Below are 16,912 nucleotides of genomic sequence, written 5' to 3' on the forward strand. Positions count from 1 at the left end.
GGCTCGCCTCAACAGATATAAGGTGTATTAGGAAGGCATTGAAGGGCAAAACGGGGAAAGGCAAGAAAAGCCGCGGCCAGTCTCTGTCTCTCTCTCTCTCCCTCCCTCCCTCCCTCCCTCCTTCCCTCCCATACAAGGAAACGGAATGGATGATTGTGGATTGAGTGAGAAGAGAAGCATCGGCGGCAGCAATTACTGCTACTACTAGCAAAGACGGCGGCGACGATTTATGCATAAGACTCGACCACACCAGAGTAAGAAGTATATTATTTTTATTCGTTCTCTCATATAGGATACCAACGAATGTGTAGTAGCAGTCTGGTATTATAATCATAAATAAAATAGTATGTGTCCTCCAATAAAAATTTCGGTCCCGTTCGTTGAATAGATACATACATGGAATAAAATATATATATATATATTTTGATAAATAAAAGCGTGATTGCGTGAATGTTATTGAGTGCCCGCAATTTATATATTTTTAATTCCTGAAGTGACAGAATAATAATGATAATTTTAAGCAGTTATTTTTGGGAATTGGCGATGAATTGGTGAATTCAATTACAGATTCAAGTCCTTGCTGCTTACTACTGCTGCTGCTGAGTTTGCAAGCCTTCGTCTGAGTTGAGTTGACTCGTCTCCTTTGCAGCGTCCAAGATTCAACCGTACTTTCCTCCTCAGTCGTTTCTTCTTTAGGAGCAGTCTTTAGGCTTCGCGCATTACGGAGACGGAATAATTTCGCCGGCGGGTCGTTGATTGTTGGATGTCAAGATGAACGCGGCCGAGAACGGATATAGCGGAGCCGAGAGAGAGTACATTAGGAAGCATCACAGTCATCAGCCGGCTGACAATCAATGCAGTTCCATTCTCATCAAGCGCATCAAAGCTCCCGTTCATCTCGTATGTTTTCCTTCTCCTTTTGTTTTCCCTTTAAGTCCTTTCTGTCTTCCGTTATGGGACTCTTGTTTGTTTGTCTGCTCTGTGACTGCTTCTTGTTGGATCGCCTGATTGATTAGTTTGATTTCTAGATTGAGCAGATTCGGATGAGGCTTTGTTTTTTGTTCTTTTCGACGAGATTTCTTCACGTTTTACTTTGCGATTCGTGAGTTTTGGATGATTTTCTTGTTCTTGAGTCTTGATGTTTGCGTTTCGTCCGTTGACCTACTTTTACCCGGTGCTCTCTGTCTGCTAGAACGGGTTTGATTAGAACCTGCGACCATTTGGAATTGAAAGAAAGATTAGGAAATTCTTCCATCCTTTCTATTTTTTCCATATATTGTGATAAAGTTAAAATAGAAGCCAAGGATTTGGATCAAGTGCTGCTAATCTGAAATTATTGGTTTCCTCTTTTGTGTTCATTAAATTCCGTAAAATAGGAGATGAAGGGAGAGATTCAGAGTTCGTGTACTTATTAAACGTGATGAGCGGCTTGCATTGGCTTTTTCTACGGGGACACAATTACAAATTCTTGACACTGTACTACATTTCATGAAATTCATACGAAGACAATATTGCAATTTATATCAAAAATAGATTGAGAACTTTTACCATGATATGCCATATTTGTTGAGAATCACTTATAAATTTGTTGAAGAAGTGCAGATGAAAGTCGTAGTTCATTTGGAAGGCCAATATGTGTAATTTTCAAATTTGTTACCCTGTGTATTTAATTTTTATCTAAACATGAATAGATATTAATCTTTTCTGGTAATTCTTTTCTTCCCAGAGTCTCTTTTATGGTCTAACATTTGGTATATGCTGGTTTCTTAAGGTTTGGTCTCTGGTTAGGAGGTTTGATCAGCCCCAGAAATATAAACCATTTGTCAGCAGGTGTGTTGTACGGGGAAATCTTGAGATTGGAAGCCTTAGGGAAGTGGATGTCAAGTCAGGGCTTCCCGCCACTACCAGCACTGAGAGGTTAGAGCTTCTTGATGATGAAGAGCATGTGCTCAGTGTGAGATTCATTGGAGGTGATCATAGACTCAAGGTATAGTTCCCCATCTCTGCTCTTGAATTTCTCTTTCTTATGACCTCTTCACAATGACTAGATGTTTTACCATTATGGTGATTGATACATACTCTCTTGATGCAGTGGTCACTTTTTCTTGAGCGTTATGGTGATTGATACGTACTTGTGTATCAGCTTTCTAGTGGAGTGTGCAATAGTTTGGGCCTTATGTTGATTCATTTGTATAACAGTTTTCTAGCACAGTTTGAAATGGCTTGAACATAATGATGATTCATTTGTGTATCAGTTTTCCTACTTTCATGAAGTTCATTGAACATAGTATTATATTTACAGAGCTTGTTAAAGGAAGAAGAAAAGGGGGGGGGGGGGGTGGTTGGCGTTCTAATGCTTAAGTGTGAACGTTTTCCTTTTTGTATTCTGGCAACTTGTATTAGTTCCTTGAAATTCTGTTAGACTTCAAGTTGCTTGCCTTCCTTCTTCAGTAATACATCCGTGGCTTAACACAAAATTTCATGTTCCCTGCCCCCTTTCAGAACTATTCCTCAATTATTTCAGTCCATCCAGAAGTCATTGAGGGACGACCAGGAACCCTCGTCATTGAGTCTTTTGTCGTGGATGTGCCTGAAGGAAACACCAATGATGAGACTTGCTATTTCGTTGAAGCAGTGATCAAGTGCAATCTTAAATCACTTGCTGATGTTTCAGAGAGGCTTGCTGTGCAGGACAGGAGTGAACCCATTGATCGGGAATGAGGAAACTGGGAAGATCTATTTTAGGCTATATTCGCCAAGGATGAAGCTTCTATCAAGAGTTATGATTTTCTGAGGCTTCGGAGGCTGACTGGTGGAAGCTGGTTGTCCATATTGCAGAGGCTTATGCTGCTTTCTCGTTCCTCTTTTGTTCACTATGTTACACTCTTTTTTATTTCAAGTCTTATTGAACTCTCTGTTTGTAGTAGCCCAAGAACCACAGATTTTATAAAGGTTTCAAACCCCAAAAAGAATGTCAAATGCACGAGCAAAGCAATGCTTGATGTGTCTGTCTTTCTGGTTTTGACTCTGTTGGTATGTCATACTTTTTAAGAGTTGTAAATATAGATGTATGTGGCGGAGGGTACTAATGTAGCTATATTCTCTCTGCTGAACTTTTACTTCGCTTTACAAATTACAATTGCAGTTTGGAGGAAACTATTCTGGGTGGCGGAGTAATGTTGTACATGCGTCGACTTGCATGCAATTCAGTAGCTTGAGACTAGACTTTTAAATTTTTTTTGTACTTGAATCAATTTAAAGATCATGCACTTTATAAACCCTAAACCCTTGGGGTTATGCTGGATGAAGAAAACAGGCGGCAACGAAGGGCCGCACTCTCTTGAATTGTCCTCGATCTTATTAGCATTCGACTAAAAAATGTAATTGAATCAAAATAACAAAAAAAAAAAAAATTTCAAAAAAAAGACAAAAGAAAAAGTAATTGAACCAAAATGACAAAAAAGGACTTAATCAACCGCAATAGTTGTTTATCATCCCTTGTGATTATGAAAAAAGGACTTATCAACAAAACCATGAAAGTCAAGTCAAATATTTCACGATTCTCTAGATGTCCGACCACTGAACTCCTTACTCAAAGGCGAACAAAGCAGAGATAAGCTCATTAGTAAGATTCTATTCTTAGTAAGAAGAGGTTAAAACATTAGAGCACATTTTTTTCAACTGTAACGCTAGAGAAGAGGCTTGGAAGACACTTCCTATCAAAAGGGACGGTATTCAAGAAAGCTCGTGGAATTTCTGGAAGTGGTGGGAAGCGTTGCAGGGTGCTAGAAACAGAGTTAACGGCATCAGTCATATAGAAGCCACATCAAACTTCTTGTGGCAATTGTGAAAAGCAAGGAATGCCTGTAACTTCAACAAGGAAAGTACATAAGGTAACCTGATCTCAAGTAGAGCTCTAGAAGAATGGCTGGAGTACAAACAGATGTGGGACTTGGAGAAAAGGGAAAGCAAAAAGGATGATCCAGAAGTACCAACGATGACCATCACAAAAGAAATTCAGGATCAACATGCCATTCTAATGTTCACAGATGCAGCAATGGACAAAAAGAGAAGTAGAGGGGGATTGGGCATCGCAGCAAAGGACCATAATGGAAAACTTGTCAAAACTTGGGCAATCCCTACTGGAATGATGAAGGATGCTGCCATACTAGAAGCTGAAGCAATTAGATCAGCCATGCTCAAATCTCTGGAAGAAGGGTGGACATTCAGATTGTAAGTGTCTAGTAGATAGAATTAATCACAAATGTTTTGGGCTATCTCTGTCAGATGTGTTGGTAGATGATATCATACATCTTAGCCAATCCTTTTGGCGATGTTCCTTCATATTTATTGGAAGGAAATATCATTGCACTAGTCATGGTTTGACAAAATTTGCCATTAACCTAATCGATGAAACAAGATAGGAGCTTGACTTCCGTGTGGCTTAGGATTGAAGCCCACAAAGATGTCCTGGCCGTGTGCCAGTAGTATGTATATACTAGGAATATTGTAACCTTTCTCACATATATATTAAATGATGACATTTTGACAAAAAAAAAAAAAGATTCTATTCTTAGTAAATAATTTCAACTTCGTCAAGCTGTAAGCGTCAAAATTTCTACCCTAAAGGTGGGCGTATTATAAACGAATATCAAAACTCTATCAACCTAATCGTTCATTTACAATTTTGCCATGAAGAAGTTCCTTAAATATGCTATAACAACAGAGAGGGCAGGAACAACTAAGAGGTTTTATATGAATATTGCTGTGGGGTTTCTATACGCTGTACACGTCTGCCTGCCGCTGCAAAACAACCAGAAGAGATGCAGTGCCCAATTAAGCCAAAACAAGCTCCTCTTCTTCGTTTTGTTGCTGCTGCTGTTGATCTGTTAACAATCCTTCACCATGTGGAAGGAGAAGCCGTTTAATTTGCTCAGAAGTTAAGGTCTCGTACTCAAGAAGTGCATTGGCTAGGACATGCAATGCTTTCTCATGCTGGCAAAAAAGAACATCGAGAAAGATCAATTAATGTCCAGTTAATAATCAGATAAAGTTGATGCTACAAACAAATACACATGCAACGATATGTGACGTAACATGCAATTCCTTGGGTGACAATGTTTTGGCCAATCAGTTTCAAGGTACTGACTACTTATTTTCAGTCGTCCCTTGACTCTTAGATCTGCAGACAGATTTACCATGCCAAAAGAATGTCTCTCTTCCTGGCTCTCACTCTTTCGATCAGTTCAAACAAATTTCATATATCAGAACTTCACCTTTGACTCAATAACCACATCCGTGCAGGAAGACTACAACTTTTCTCTTAATTACAGTCCTGAAACCTGACAAAAGGATTCTACCAGTTGAAGTTTGACTGGCCAGCAAGATGTAATACATGGGATCAATCATTGCTGCAACGTTGTTGTCAACATTAAAATATAAGCTCTTTTTCCTCTACATTAGTCAATGAAATTGTTAAGACTCGGACATCAAAAGCTTTCCAAACACAAATATAGCATCTCTTTTGGCCATCTTCCCCCAAAACTCCCTTTCACAGATACAGAGATGTGAAAACCGTACCTTGTTGGCATTGGAAAAAAGCATAGCAACCTAGAGCATAACCATCCACTCCCTTATCCTACTTTTGATAAATGCACATGTTTTTGTTTTCTAATCTTAAAAGAAATAGCCCATGTTTAAATGCTCAAGGATATTTACTACTTTCCAATTAGGCATTTTGCCATGATGGTGACAAAATTACTAATTTGACTACTACAGAGATTCAGAGTGAAAATTTGCTAATGTGTAATGCATTTTGCGTGAAAAGCACTTTACAACGTTTGCAGGAATCAAAGAAGAAAGGTCATATAGTCATATGTATCTAAGACCAACCTTTTTTAGCAGTGCTTTTACACGATCATAAGCTTCTCTCAAGAGCTTAACCACCTGTAAATGACCAAAAATACAAATTGATTACCAGTGAAAAACATTTCACTACACCCTAAAAGCATCAAAATCCAAAAGCATACTTCAGCATCAATCCGTGATTGCATTTCTGAACCCGGCCGCTCTTTAATGTGGATTGGTCCAATTGCATCACTCATCCCACAGGTAGATACCTGAAAAGTAAAGGAAGTACATCTCATACAGAAGAACAATGGAGCTTTTTCTTAGATGAGGCAGACAGAAGAACAAAACTAATATTAGCCACTAAGCTTGGAGAGAGATAGGAACATGAAACAAGCATCAACCATATATTGAGCTAATTCTGTAGCTGTGTGGAGGTCACTACTAGCTCCAGTAGTAACATGGTCCTGACCAAAGATAAGCTCTTCTGCAACCCTTCCTCCCATACAAACATCAAGTCGAGCTAACAACTGCTTCTTGCTGATTGAGGTCTCATCATTTGATGGAAGCTGTGTAACCATGCCCAAAGCAGATCCACGAGGCATGATTGTTGCTTTGTGAATTGGATGTGCACCTTCAGTATTAAAAGCAACAATTGCATGGCCACTCTCATGATATGCAGTGAGCTGGAAAGATAAGTTCAAAATAATGTAACATTATAATGCCACATAACCTACATCATTCAAGCATTAAAATAAAGGTAAAGCAAAAATGATAAATTCAGGCCTTAACTGATGCTATTTAATATAAGTCCACTGCAACACATCAAACAAGTCTTTTAAATACTCCTGTTTTCAACAAATCCTTCTTTACCATATTCTTTGACCATTAATACTTTCTCTGTACCCTCTCCAATTTATCCAGCAAAAATTAATACAAAGAATCTGCAGTACACTTAAGCTGTCTATGTTGGTCCTGAAGCCTAATCCAGAACAGATACAGGAGGAAGCAAGAAGCATCTTGAATTTCAAGTACAAACTAGCTTAAAAGAATGAAAAGCTAAACTTCAGAAAAGCTGTCTATATTCTTAGAACCTACTGTTTGTAATAGGGATTTGGCACACCTTTTTTGACTCTTCAGACAGATACATAGTTTTCCGTTCCGTACCCATGATGATCCTGTCTTTAGCAAACTCCAACTGCGTTGATGTTAACTTCTCAGCACCTTCAACTGCAGCCTTGATAGCAGCAATGTTAACCAAGTTTGCAAGATCTGCTCCATAGTCATGTTTTAAGAAATAAGATCAGATGTAGTTCCTCAAGTGACTCACATGATCACAACCCCTTCAAAAGAAAGGGTGAACCAGACCAAATTCACAGAAGTAAAATTCAAAATATGTCCAGGTAACTGATTTTTATAAACTTTTTAGACAGATTATTAGCAAAGTAGTTGGGTTTGGAGGCAATTGACAGAAATTAAAGGATCAGGGATGTGATCAAGCATAACTAGTTTTGTTGCCAACGAACCTCAACCATGTCTAGACAGATAAAATGACCCAGATCAAGCAACTGGCCTCTTATGTGGCCCTAATACCACTATATGGTGAAAGTAACAATGAAATCATTGGCGAGATACTGACTTTAGGAAGGAAAAGTAATTCAGGCCCGGAACTTCAAATTAACTCAAGCCGAAACTTCAAATTAACTCAAGTTGCAGAGATGGTTCACCTTGCAGAACTTAGTGAGGAAAAAAGAAAATGAAAAACATGAACAAAAACATGCCTGCCCCATTGAACCCTGGTGTACCGCGAGCAATTGCTTTCACATCAACATCATCAGCTAATGGTTTATCCTGTAAGTAAAGCTCCAATATCTCTTGGCGACCCCGCACATCTGGACTTGGAACAACAATCTAGAAATATTTCATCTCATTGTTAGCTAAAGAGACCTGAAGATAATGATTTAATTGTATCTCACTTTCATTTTTATTTTTGGTAAATAAAATTACTAAATTCAATACAAACATCTAACAATGTTGCAAGGTGGTTATTGCTGGAGAACTCAGAAAGACGAGCCTAACAGTTCCCTCAACAGGTAAAGAGGGTAAAACCAGAATGCCAATTTACTGCAGCGCAATAAATTGTTCAAGAGAGATGCTCGATAAAATAAAATACCTGAAGAAATAAAATTTTGGAACTTACATCAAGATTTCACTGTCAGATCAAGGAAGCAAAAGAAATTTTAATGCAGTCAAATCTTTTCAAATAACAGGTACGTCAGCAGAGATTACAAGTCATTCTTGAAATGACAAAAGATGGGCTAATGAAATAAAGATAAAGAACTTTTTAGAATGACAGCAAAAAATTTTTGGTGTACCATCTTGCAGATGTAGAACAAAACAGATATTGACTAAACTTGAAAATTGACCTGACAATGCCCTATATCAAGTTCAATAGCAATCAACGATGAAACAAGAAATACTCAAGATCTCATGTCATCGTCTTTGTAGGTTTATTAAAAGACTTGCATGACCAGGTTTATCAAAAGACTTACATGACGATCAAATCTACCAGGTCTTGTTAAAGCTGGATCAAGTATATCAGGCAAGTTTGTGGCAGCCATCACTATTATTCCCTGTAATGCACAAGGAACATATTTGTACTCCACAAAGGATGGAAAGAGCTAATTTCTTAATGTCTAAATCAGTGTACCTCATTCTGTTCAAAACCATCCATTTCAACAAGTAGTTGATGAAGTGTTTTCTTCGTGTGACCTTCCCATTGCTTTCGAGTTGATCCAACAGCATCAATTTCATCAATAAAAATAATGCACGGAGCCTGGTGAGCCAAGAAGTTAAGGTTTAAATTTGGGGAAATTGCACATCTCAAAAAAAATGTTTCACATGTTTCTCATGCAGTCAAAGGGATTTAGCGCATCTCTAAGTAAAACATTCAAACGGTTTATTTAGAGAAAGAAACACTTTTTATGATGATTAGTTTCATTCATATATCAAAGAAGAAGCAGAGACAAAATTTACCTTTTTCTTAGCTGCTTGGAACAAGGATCTTACACGTCGGGCACCAACTCCAACAAACCTAGGATAAAGAAGAAAAGTGAAACTTTTTCCCAATAAAATGGAAATTAATTAAACCCAATCACCAGAAATATTGGAATACATGAATTTAAAAGTCCTGTGAAACTGATGCATGTAGTAATCCAGCAATTGGCGGCATTCTTGTCTTCCATAGTTCCATTAACTGAAAATATATTCCCATTGTTGGAATGACTTAAAAGGAGGCTATTCCACCAGATATGGAATTACTTAATGAATGATATTCATTTTCATTTCCAGTAAAGCATCAAAAGTCAATGCTCATTCCTTAATCTTTAATTTTTAAGACAGATACTATCGAACATGGCAACAAAATGAAAACTTAAATTCTGGGACTCATACAAAACATCCAAAACGCATATGGCAACATGAACAGGCAAGATATCAAGGGTCATTATTGAATGGTCTCACTAAATCATCATGACTCACAAAAGAAATTACTCCAAGCCACAAAGACATGTAAAAAGAAAATAAAATAATCAAACAAGTGGCTTACATCTCTTCAAATTCAGAGCCTGCTCTATAAAAGAACGGTACCCCCGCTTCTCCAGCGATTGCCTTCAATTGAGACACACAAACCAAAACTCTTAGAAGGTAATCAAACTATCAAGAAAAGGACGATAGAAATTTCAAAAATGGAAGTTTTGATTAAGTATCCAAAATGAGAACATGAGAAATTATTTTAGCACCAATAACAAAGTAAGGAAAAAGCATGTCTCTCAACTAAGCTTGAATAAATGTGTTACTCCAACTCCAATTTCTTGCCATTTACCACAGATAAATTTTTAAGCATACACTTGTAGTTTGAGATTGTGGTTTTTATACAAAAATAATCTTGAATTCCTTGCGCTTTCCAGAAAAGTGTACTTTGTTTCAGAATCCTCAAATTAGCAAATCTTAAGCCACATAAGTTTAACTGCTTAAAAATGTACTGTGTTTCAGAATGGTAAAAAAAGGGAAAAAGAAAAGAAATTACTCTAAAAGTGAAAAAGACAAAGCAATAGGACTTGGTAGATCAAAAATTTCAATTGATAAAATGGGTAACCTTGGAAAAAGTTCTTACTCTAAAAGGGAAATAAACAAGAGATTTGGCATATCAAAACTTTCAAAAATATAAATAGGCATGCACTAATTCATAAAGCACGAGCAAAGGAACAAAAGGCAGGGAGCAAATAACCCGCACATGAACACTAAAAGAAAATACCAATTGTATGAGCTAACAGTTGCTACCCTAAATGGATCACAATAACACTTTGGCAAAACACACACACACACACGCACACACACTTGGCACTGATCTAAGGTCATGAAACACATACACACACTTGGCAGTGATCTAAGGTCATGAAGTCTTGTAAATATTTTCATAAGGTCATGAAGTCTACACTGATTCCATATACTTCTTCAGGAGTTCCTATCTTTTTTTATATTTATTTTCATTATTTTGGGAACATGATTTACACTGATACGAGAATTTCAAATTGTTCAAGTGTAGATAAAGCAGTTCTGTTTTTTTTTTCTTTTTCATACAATAGTTCCGTTAGCCAAGAATAGATTCCAAACACATAAGATCCTATGAAATGAAATTGTAAAATACCACGGACCAATTAAACATCACAAAAAAGGCAACTGCACCAACGTATGACTGAAGCTATATCAGGGGAACGCAGGAAGCTGAATGATAAACCTAGTGATAGCCGCATCCAGATGTTCAAGCACACACAATCCATTATAAACAAAAATTTCAGGAATGCAACAGCTTACCTTGGCCAGTAAAGTTTTTCCAGTCCCAGGTGCTCCAGTTAAAAGAATTCCCTGAAACCCATTGCAATCTAGTGGATAACAACTTAGACAGACAGCTTTGATAATGGACAACAATATACAAATGGACAGACCTTTGGCAATTTGCCTCCTAGTCGAGTAAACTTTGAGGGGCTCTTGAGGTACTCAACAACCTCCTCAAGCTCTTGTTTAGCATCATCACAACCTTTAACATCCTTGAAAGTTTTAACATTCTGCAATTAAAAGAAATATGGAAATTTGAATTTCAGTTTAGTAGTCCAATACGTGCTATAAACTGAATTAAAATCCCATATCAATTCAGATCACATGCACTACCTGTGCAAATTATCAGATGCAATGCAGTACTTTATCAAATCACCATGAGCAGTAGAATTCGTAAGAGCAAAAATTTTGTAAGTTATTATAGAATAGAACCAAAAAGATATGACAATTGTCAAGTTAAGAATCCACATGGCATAACATGCTGTGCAATCATCACATTTTAAGATATTGAAGCATACCTTGCTGTGAAGCATTTTCAAGTGGAAAGTGTAAATGAAAAATCAGATCGAAAGACGGAGGAATTTTAAACAGGTGAAATTTCCAGCTCTCTTCTGCTACTTTCATATATATATATATATATATATATATATATATATATATATATATCAGTTAAATTACCAAGCAGTTCTCTTATAAAATACCAATAATTTAAAATAATGTGAGGCAGTGGACTCTGCCAAAAATGGAAAAGTAGACTTTGACTTCATATGAATTGGATGAAGGAAACAAGTGAAGAGAGTTTGACAATAACTGGTCCAAATACCCACCTTTTCAGGCATTACTTCTTTATTCAATTCTTTCGGGGCATAGGAAGAACTAGATCCAACACCTGAAGTTCCTATCCCACCTAAGCTCCCAATATATTTCTGAAGCGCAGCAGCACCCATCAACCTAAAACCAACTCAAGATTCCATAGACGTTATAATTGCGCATATATCAAAACAAATTTGAGGAATAAACACAAAACCTTACCACACCAAACCAACAGCTATAGTGAACAAGATAGTAGAGATAAGCTCTTGTGCAAAACGTGATGATCTGTTGGAGACTTTAGGATCAACCTACAACAGAAAGCAGTTACAACCAAGATTCAATATAACAGACAGGGAAATGTAGATCAAAAACTATGTGGAGCAACTAGAAGGAGAACGAGGAAAATATAAGAATCCTACTCCAATGACCAGAGTTATGCTAAAGAGTTCTTTTAACAACACAAATGCACAAGACTTTGCTCTTAAATGAAGAATTGGTGACAGGAAATTCCTGCAATTGCACTCATTATAATCATTACCATTACAACATGTAGTGGCTGCTTATCAGATATGCCAGGGCTAAGAAAAGGTTCATCCATGTTGCCTGAGGCACGTTGTTTCAGCTCTTGCAACTACATAAATTCAAAGGTAACCAAATGAGAGAAAACTGGCAGATAAATGGAACTAGTTAGACAAACAACAATGGAACATCTTCGGCTAATTGAATAGGAGCAATGGCAGCAGTGGAAATATTAATTGAAAATTTGATGGTTTCTATCCAAGGCATTGCAACAAAAGCTCATAACTAAGACACATCAAGACACAAATGGACTTTGATTTAGATGAGATTGGACTCAACAAGCAGTCCCTATCACTTCCTTCCACTTTTGACGATTGCCATTAAGTCAGAGAAAAGGAATGGAGTGACTGAAGCAAAAATGGAATAGACAATCTACAAGCTAATACCAAGGAAGGAAGACTAGAAGGCTTTCCAGATTGCTCATCAGGAAGATAATCAGCAATGGCATTAGTTGCCACAAGAGCTCGGATGTACTCTGCAACCCCCCTACTATCAACTGCATGATCTCTTTGCTCAAAACGGCGAATAACTGACTCAGGGCTGAAATAACAGAACAGAAAATTACCACCAGAACCTAAGAATCAAATCAAAGGGAATAATATTCTAGCTGCAGGGTATTTGCTTTCGCTCAGTTTCTTTGTCTAAACATCAAAACCAAAGTAAATAACAATAAAGGATATGCAGTCAACATAATTCAACACTTGATCCATGTATTCATCATCCTATTAATGTAAGCAATACAATACTCCAGTTAAAAAAAAAAATTTTTTTTTAAAGTCCACCCTTAATTCAAGCTCCGAAACCAAGAAGTAACAACAATATAGAAAAGCCAGGGCCCAAACCTGTGCTTATTGAGCTCGGCTAACAAAGCACTCTGCTTGGCTGCATCCTTGGGATTTGAGTCCGCCTCTGCAATCAAGCGCTCGAGGCGCTTCTCTTGGCGCCAGAAGGGCCACCAACTAAACCAGGCTGGCAACATAAGCTTCTCGAGCCCTTTCCTCGCTGTTGCAAAAAGTCCCATGAAAAACACCACAATTGGCAACTTACTCCTCACCCCCTCGCTCGACGTCCACTCACTCCCCGTGGCGCCGCTGGCATTATCATCAGGTGGCCCCTCGGTGGCCTGAGGCGGTGCCGGTTCAATCCCCGTAGCTTCACCAGAAGAAAGTTGACTACTAAATAAGGATTCATTACTACTAGTATTAACATTAAGTTGTTGTTTTTCAGAACCTGAACACAAATCATTCTTATCGGAAGAAGAAGAAGTTAAGTCAGTAACGTCATCGGGATGAAACGCACAGGCGACAAGCAACGGACAATGGCGGCAAAATCGAGAAGTTGAAGCAGGATAACGATGAAGATGATTAGTGAAATATAGTTTAGAAAGTAGATACAAATGATGATCAAAAGGAGGAGGAGGTAAGGGACTAAGATGGTGGAGGCGTTTATAGGAAGATGACGAAGAAGATACGTTACGGCTAGAGGGGATAGGGAGAGAAGGGGGTTTGTAGAGAATAGAAGCCTGAAGCGTAGTGGTCATGCCTAGGCCTTCACTTGTTCGTAGGTTTTTAAATTAGTTGAATGCCGGAATAATTAATGTGATTGCCGACGGTAATTAGGGTTTTAGGAAGAAGAAGAAGAAGAACTAATAGGGTGGGGTCACTTAAATTGAATTCCAAAAGCAATAAATAGAATTTTGGTTTCACCAGTGGAAGGATATAGGAAGCGAGTGGAGGAGGAGGAGGAGAGGGTTTTGCAGTGCGAGCCAGACGACCCACACGATATATTTTCTTTGTTCAACGCTTAACAGGCAAAATGGAGTGGGGACTGGAGGCTGGGGAGCGGATCCGGTAAGGAAAATCTTCTACTACTAGCTTGAGAATTGAGATGGACAGACAGAGAAGAAACCTTATCCCCTACTCTTTTAACTCGACTGACAGAAATTGGCGGTCTGCCTTCATGCTCCTTTCTCTTTACTGCTTCATTTCCTTTCTGGTTTCCTTTGTCGTTTCTTTAACTTAAGCTAATCCTACCATTAATTTCCAAGCGCACATCACTGCTACCTCCAAAATCCCTTTTTCCAAAAAAAAAAAAAAAACCCCCCCTCCTCTCAAATCTTAATAGGATTGCAAACGAATCGAATCGAGTCGAGTTTTAAACTAATCGAGCAAGTCTCGACTAAATTTTACCAAGTTCGAACTCGACGAGCTGGCAATTTATAACTCGAGTTCGAGATTGAAAAAATAAAAATAATTATTTTATTTTTAAAAAAAAAAATAATATAATATTTTTTCTTAATAAATAATAAAATATTAAGAATATATATAAATAATTTTACTATTAAAATAAAAAATAAAAAATATATATACACTTAAAATAAAAAAATATATAAAATATTATATATATATACTCGAGTTTAATATTTTAAACTCGAGTACGAACTTGATTTCGACTCGAGCCAACTTGAGCTCGATATTAATCGAGCTCGACTCGAACTGCTGGATTCGTTTGCAGCGCTGCACCGTAGTGAATACAGGAACCTCGCCACATGATAGTCCCAGCCAACTCAATCAATCAGGTGATGGGTACGTCCCATTTGTTCTATTCTACTCTTCTTTTGTTTTTTTATTAAGCTTATTGTGTTCTATTTAACTTGTCCTATCGCCTACCTAGTGATTAAAGGAGAGTTCTTAGGGTTTTCTTTTATGAAGTTCAAGTTCAAATCCCGTGCTTAGCAAGAGAATTAAAAACAAAGTTGAAAAAGGAAAGTTGCCCTTGATTTTTTTTTTTTGGTGTCAATTCTCATCATATCCTTCGATTTTTAGACTGTAACAATTAACCGTTGTAATGTATACAACTGTTAGACATTAGTCCCAACAGTAACGAACCAACTTTATCTTATAATCATGGAAGTAAAAATGTGGATTATTTTCAAATGCATAGTTTATGCGTTCACTCAATACAAAAGTAGTATGCTCGTATGTATTACAATTTGTCAAAATTTAGCCAAAAGTTGTCTCTTGTAATCTTGTTTTCCATTAGTACAACGAATATGATTCCAGTTTTGTATATCCAATTAGGTTTATACGAGCAGTTAGTGCATGTTTTTTTATCAAATACACAGTTTTAATATGTCAAAAATTCAGTATAGTAGAAACATCAGTTTTTAAAACATGAGATCATAATACTTTACTCACATGCTAAACTCAACCCCTGATACTTTGGTACTTCTCTAAATTTTACCAACGGCATTTTCTTGAGTCTTCTCTTCTGAAGTTAAAACTCAGGGTTCTTATAGCCCCGATTCATTCACCTCTGATAAAGTCACCTCAAGGCATAAGTGATTTAACTGCTGTCTACTCGTTAACACGACTATCACAATGAAAGAATGTTACGTAATTTCTTTAAATGTCAAAGTCAATCTTACATCTCCGCTTACACAGAAAGAGGTATTGCATAATTTTTGTAAATCTCAGGAGTTGTTTGGTAAATGAATTTCAGGTCCATTAATGGGGTATCAAAGGCAATGATAGATGGAATTTTTTGGCTTGTTTGGAAGTGAGTTTTTTGGCCAAATTTTTTAGCTACAAGTTTTTTAACAACTTTAGCTACAGGAACCCAAAAAAACTTATCAAATTTTTTAATCTACACACTTTAAAATATCAAATACACAAAAAACTTCTATCTTTCTTCTTCTTTCTCCCTCCACCCCATCCACCATACCTTCTTATTCCGGCACCGGCGTTCCCAAATTTTTTTTTCCCTTCCTTTCTCCCTCCCTGGCCAAACTCCCCCAACCGATGCAGTAGCAGCAGTTACTTTCCTCCTACTCTGGTACTTAAAAACCTTTCATCTATCGAGAAAACCTACCCAGATTCCATCGAGCCTGCCTAGTTGACTTCTAAAGAGGTTGCATTCCTCCTTGTAGGCAGAGGCAGCATGAAAATGAAAGTCAAACACAAGCAAGTCAATCCAGCAGAGGATGAAGATGACCAGTTCGTTTGAAAGAAGAGATCTTGATCAAATGGTCAAGCAGAAAGCACAATTGACTTCAGTCACGCCAACGCTACGGCTGACGGGGGAACAGGGGAACAGAGGGGGTGGGGATGGCGGGGGCAGAGGGGGTGGCGGGAAACGGGAAACGAGAAGGGGAACAGGGGAGGGGGCAACGAGAGAAGGGAGGGCTGGCGGGGGGAAGGGGTGGCGTGCGGGGGAAGGGGCTGGGGGGTAGCGGGGGCCAGGCTGGCGAGGGAGGGGGAGGCGCAGGGCAGCGGGGGCCAGGCTTGTAGAGGGGAGGGGGAAGGGGCAGAGGGGCTGGCGGGGGGCAACGGGGGCGGGGCTTGCAGAGAGGAGGGGGAAGGGGCAGAGGGGCTGGGGAGGGAAGGGGGGTGGTGGGGGGAAGGGTTGGCGGGGGGAGGGGGAGGCGGGGGGTAGCGGGGGCTGGGCTTGTAGAGGGGAGGGGGAAGGGGCAGAGGGGTTGGTGGGGGTGGCGGGGGAAATGCAGAGCAGAGGAGAAGGGGAAAGGGAGGAGAGGAGTGGCGGGAGGGGGAAGGAAGAAGAAGAAGAAAAAGAAAGAGAGGAAAGAAAAGAAAAAGGAAAAAAAGAAAAAGAAAGAGAAAGAAAAAAAAAGAAAAGGAAAAGAAATTCACCTCACAAAAACTTTTACAAAATTTGTTATCTTACAAAAACTACTAAAAAAAATTTTTTCACCTTATAAAACTTTTACAAAATTTTTTCAAAAACTTCTACAGTGCACTACAGTAAAATTTTAGACAAA

At 38.3% G+C, this 16,912-nt stretch overlaps 2 protein-coding genes across 6 annotated transcripts; one reads left to right on the forward strand and one right to left on the reverse strand.

Annotated features, from left to right (window-relative positions):
• The first annotated feature begins 47 nt into the window (after positions 1-47).
• LOC113724907 (abscisic acid receptor PYL8-like) lies at positions 48-3,028 on the forward strand. Of its 3 annotated transcripts, none has more exons than XM_027247797.2 (4): positions 48-254; positions 568-900; positions 1,772-1,987; positions 2,503-3,028. In XM_027247797.2, the coding sequence occupies exons 2-4, from the start codon at positions 772-774 to the stop codon at positions 2,719-2,721; spliced, it is 564 nt and encodes a 187-aa protein (XP_027103598.2). In that variant the 5' UTR covers positions 48-254; positions 568-771; the 3' UTR covers positions 2,722-3,028. The 3 variants fall into 3 exon arrangements, with proteins under 3 accessions (XP_027103598.2, XP_071929438.1, XP_027103600.2); XM_072073337.1 differs by having other exon boundaries at positions 63-254; positions 525-900; XM_027247799.2 differs by having other exon boundaries at positions 115-254; positions 650-900.
• Positions 3,029-4,601: 1,573 nt separating this feature from the next.
• LOC113724908 (ATP-dependent zinc metalloprotease FTSH 11, chloroplastic/mitochondrial-like) lies at positions 4,602-14,150 on the reverse strand. 3 transcript variants are annotated; one of them, XM_072073335.1, is made up of 18 exons: positions 13,366-13,827; positions 12,978-13,287; positions 12,522-12,675; positions 12,095-12,187; positions 11,776-11,864; positions 11,571-11,694; positions 10,854-10,973; positions 10,723-10,773; positions 9,455-9,516; positions 8,884-8,941; positions 8,558-8,683; positions 8,400-8,480; positions 7,629-7,758; positions 6,971-7,119; positions 6,252-6,533; positions 6,030-6,119; positions 5,893-5,946; positions 4,602-4,995 (listed from the first exon to the last, which is right to left on the reverse strand). In XM_072073335.1, the coding sequence occupies exons 1-18, from the start codon at positions 13,673-13,675 to the stop codon at positions 4,837-4,839; spliced, it is 2,442 nt and encodes an 813-aa protein (XP_071929436.1). In that variant the 5' UTR covers positions 13,676-13,827; the 3' UTR covers positions 4,602-4,836. The 3 variants fall into 3 exon arrangements, with proteins under 3 accessions (XP_071929436.1, XP_027103601.1, XP_071929437.1); XM_027247800.2 differs by having other exon boundaries at positions 12,978-14,150; XM_072073336.1 differs by lacking the exons at positions 4,602-4,995; positions 5,893-5,946; positions 6,030-6,119 and having other exon boundaries at positions 6,333-6,533; positions 6,946-7,119; positions 12,978-14,093.
• Positions 14,151-16,912: the final 2,762 nt, after the last annotated feature.

Source organism: Coffea arabica, chromosome 2c, assembly GCF_036785885.1.
Source record: "Coffea arabica cultivar ET-39 chromosome 2c, Coffea Arabica ET-39 HiFi, whole genome shotgun sequence".
In the NCBI taxonomy this organism is placed as follows: domain Eukaryota; kingdom Viridiplantae; phylum Streptophyta; class Magnoliopsida; order Gentianales; family Rubiaceae; genus Coffea; species Coffea arabica.

Excerpts from the sequence above, each read along its gene's own strand:
- LOC113724908 (XM_027247800.2), bottom strand. The coding sequence starts at position 13,675 with ATGACCACTACGCTTCAGGCTTCTATTCTCTACAAACCCCCTTCTCTC. Across the intron at positions 8,684-8,883 it reads TCCAAGCAGCTAAGAAAAAG|GCTCCGTGCATTATTTTTAT; the intron begins GTAAATTTTGTC and ends TTGGCTCACCAG. Across the intron at positions 6,120-6,251 it reads CAGAATTAGCTCAATATATG|GTATCTACCTGTGGGATGAG; the intron begins GTTGATGCTTGT and ends TTTACTTTTCAG.
- LOC113724907 (XM_027247797.2), top strand. The coding sequence starts at position 772 with ATGAACGCGGCCGAGAACGGATATAGCGGAGCCGAGAGAGAGTACATT. Across the intron at positions 901-1,771 it reads TCAAAGCTCCCGTTCATCTC|GTTTGGTCTCTGGTTAGGAG; the intron begins GTATGTTTTCCT and ends TGGTTTCTTAAG. Across the intron at positions 1,988-2,502 it reads GAGGTGATCATAGACTCAAG|AACTATTCCTCAATTATTTC; the intron begins GTATAGTTCCCC and ends GCCCCCTTTCAG.